A 1,941-nucleotide genomic window follows, 5' to 3' on the forward strand; every position below is an offset into this window, starting at 1 on the left:
AGGCTGGGGACACAGCTGTCGCTAACTTCAGGGACCTACCTGTCCCTGAACACAGCCTAGGGCTCTCCAGGCACCCTCTGAGGCTTATAGGGGTCCTGCCAGAAGTGATAGGTGGGCTGCAGAGAGGCGAGCACTCACCCACCGGGTAATGATTCCCCAAATCCTTCGGTGGCTGTACCTTCCCTGCTGTCACCTCCCAAACCTGCATGGCACAGTGGCCACAGAGGTGGGGATCAGGGAAGGAGGTGAGAAGGGTAGAAAGAAAGAAGCAGGATGAAAGTGGCAGGATAGCAGTGGCAGAGCTTGGGGGTTTATTTGGTCCCAAGGGAGGTGGGTGCCGGCATGGGCCAGCACAGTGCAGGTGCCAGGCAAGCAGCTGGGCTGGCATGAGGGTGTATGTGCAGGCAGAGGGGTGGGTGGGCTGGCCATATCCCCCTGCCCTGTGGTCCCATCCTGCTCACTTCAGCTGCTGCAGGAAGGCCAAGAGCCCACGGTGCCACTCGTTGGGCTTGTCCAAGTAGCAGGCGTGTCCAGCACCCTGCAGCATCAGCACCTGGTGCTCAGGGAGGTGCCGCAGGTTGTTCAGGCTGGTCTGTCCCAGCTCCACATCCTGGTCCCCATACACGATCAGCGTGGAGGTCTGCAGAGAGGGAATGCACCCTGAGCCTCTGAGCTGCACCCAGGCACTTGCTCCTCCTGTCCAGGTACACTCTGGAGGAGAGACACTTGCCCTTCTCCCACACTCACCATGATGAGGGCAAACTGTGGCTCAGTCTTCTAATAAACCGTGCTTACAGCCATACTCCTTCATCATCATGCTTCCCTTTTCCAGTTGCAACAGGGTTTCTGGCCTGTTTGGTCTGTCCCCAGCCCAACCCCAGTGCCAGGGTCCCCTCTGCACCATCCCCTCATAGTTCCCCAACCTCCCCCAGTCTCTCTCCAGGCCATACTTTGATCTGGGCATACTGGTCCGCCGTGAATTTCTCTGTGCAGATGGGTGCTACAGGTACATATGCCTTAATCAGGTGGTTGTGCTCTAAGAGGAAGGGCAGGGAGTACATTCCACTGAGTGATGGGCTGATCACCACAGCCGGTCCCAGACACAGAGCCTCCGAAACCGCTTTCAGGAATGTTGCCGGTGCTGGCTGGCCCACGGGCACTGGGGCCATGGCGTCCTTCGAGCGCCCCAGTCCTGAGTCATGGGAGACAGAAGTTGCCCTATCAGGCTCCTTGCTGCCTCAGAGACCAAGAGAAGCACAGCAGAACACCAGGATTCCCATCCCAGCACCACAAATCCAGTGGTCACATCGGCTGCACCTCGCTCCACCATGCCTTACCCGGCAGGTCGATGGACGGGCACTGGGGCCATGGCGTCCTTCGAGCGCCCCAGTCCTGAGTCATGGGAGACAGAAGTTGCCCTATCAGGCTCCTTGCTGCCTCAGAGACCAAGAGAAGCACAGCAGAACACCAGGATTCCCATCCCAGCACCACAAATCCAGTGGTCACATCGGCTGCACCTCGCTCCACCATGCCTTACCCGGCAGGTCGATGGGATGGACTCAGCCAGCGTGGCGAGTGTCCCCAGCTGCAGCCAGGTGTCGGAGGAGAAGCGGATGCCATGCAGCAGCAGCACTGTCAGCCTTGGCACCGGCTGGGCTGGCTCAGCCTGGCGGTAGAACAGGGTCTGTCCTTCCACTGTGATGGTGCTCTCGGTGAGCTGTGGGGTGGCCATGCCTGAGGGCCAGGGGAGCTGTTAGTGGGGGTGAGAGATAGGAACGTGCCTGGTGCCCGGCGACCTCTGAGATCATCAAGTCCAACCTCTGAACTAACACCACCACGTCAACTAGACCATGGCACTAAGTGCCACGTCCAATCTCTCCTTAAACATCCCCAGGCATGGCGACTCCACCACCTCCCTGTGCAGTCCATTCCAGTGTCTAC

General features: G+C 59.3%; 1 protein-coding gene across 2 annotated transcripts; it reads right to left on the minus strand.

The window, feature by feature from the left end:
* Positions 1 to 292: 292 nt before the first annotated feature.
* ABHD14B (abhydrolase domain containing 14B) lies at positions 293 to 1,732 on the minus strand. 2 transcript variants are annotated; one of them, XM_009082388.1, is made up of 4 exons: positions 1,560 to 1,732; positions 1,338 to 1,375; positions 951 to 1,192; positions 293 to 640 (listed from the first exon to the last, which is right to left on the minus strand). In XM_009082388.1, the coding sequence occupies exons 1-4, from the start codon at positions 1,730 to 1,732 to the stop codon at positions 458 to 460; spliced, it is 636 nt and encodes a 211-aa protein (XP_009080636.1). In that variant the 3' UTR covers positions 293 to 457. The 2 variants fall into 2 exon arrangements, with proteins under 2 accessions (XP_009080636.1, XP_009080635.1); XM_009082387.1 differs by having other exon boundaries at positions 1,338 to 1,359; positions 1,538 to 1,732.
* Between the last annotated feature and the right edge of the window lie 209 nt (positions 1,733 to 1,941).

This window comes from Acanthisitta chloris, unplaced genomic scaffold (assembly GCF_000695815.1).
Source record: "Acanthisitta chloris isolate BGI_N310 unplaced genomic scaffold, ASM69581v1 scaffold6279, whole genome shotgun sequence".
Taxonomy (NCBI): Eukaryota; Metazoa; Chordata; class Aves; order Passeriformes; family Acanthisittidae; genus Acanthisitta; species Acanthisitta chloris.

Bases quoted from the DNA above. Each gene is read 5' to 3' on its own strand.
- ABHD14B (XM_009082387.1), bottom strand. From the start codon at position 1,732: ATGGCCACCCCACAGCTCACCGAGAGCACCATCACAGTGGAAGGACAG. The intron at 1,360-1,537 runs GTAAGGCATGGT...CCATGGCCCCAG, and splicing joins CCATCCCATCGACCTGCCGG to TGCCCGTCCATCGACCTGCC. The intron at 1,193-1,337 runs GTAAGGCATGGT...CCCATGACTCAG, and splicing joins CCCGTCCATCGACCTGCCGG to GACTGGGGCGCTCGAAGGAC.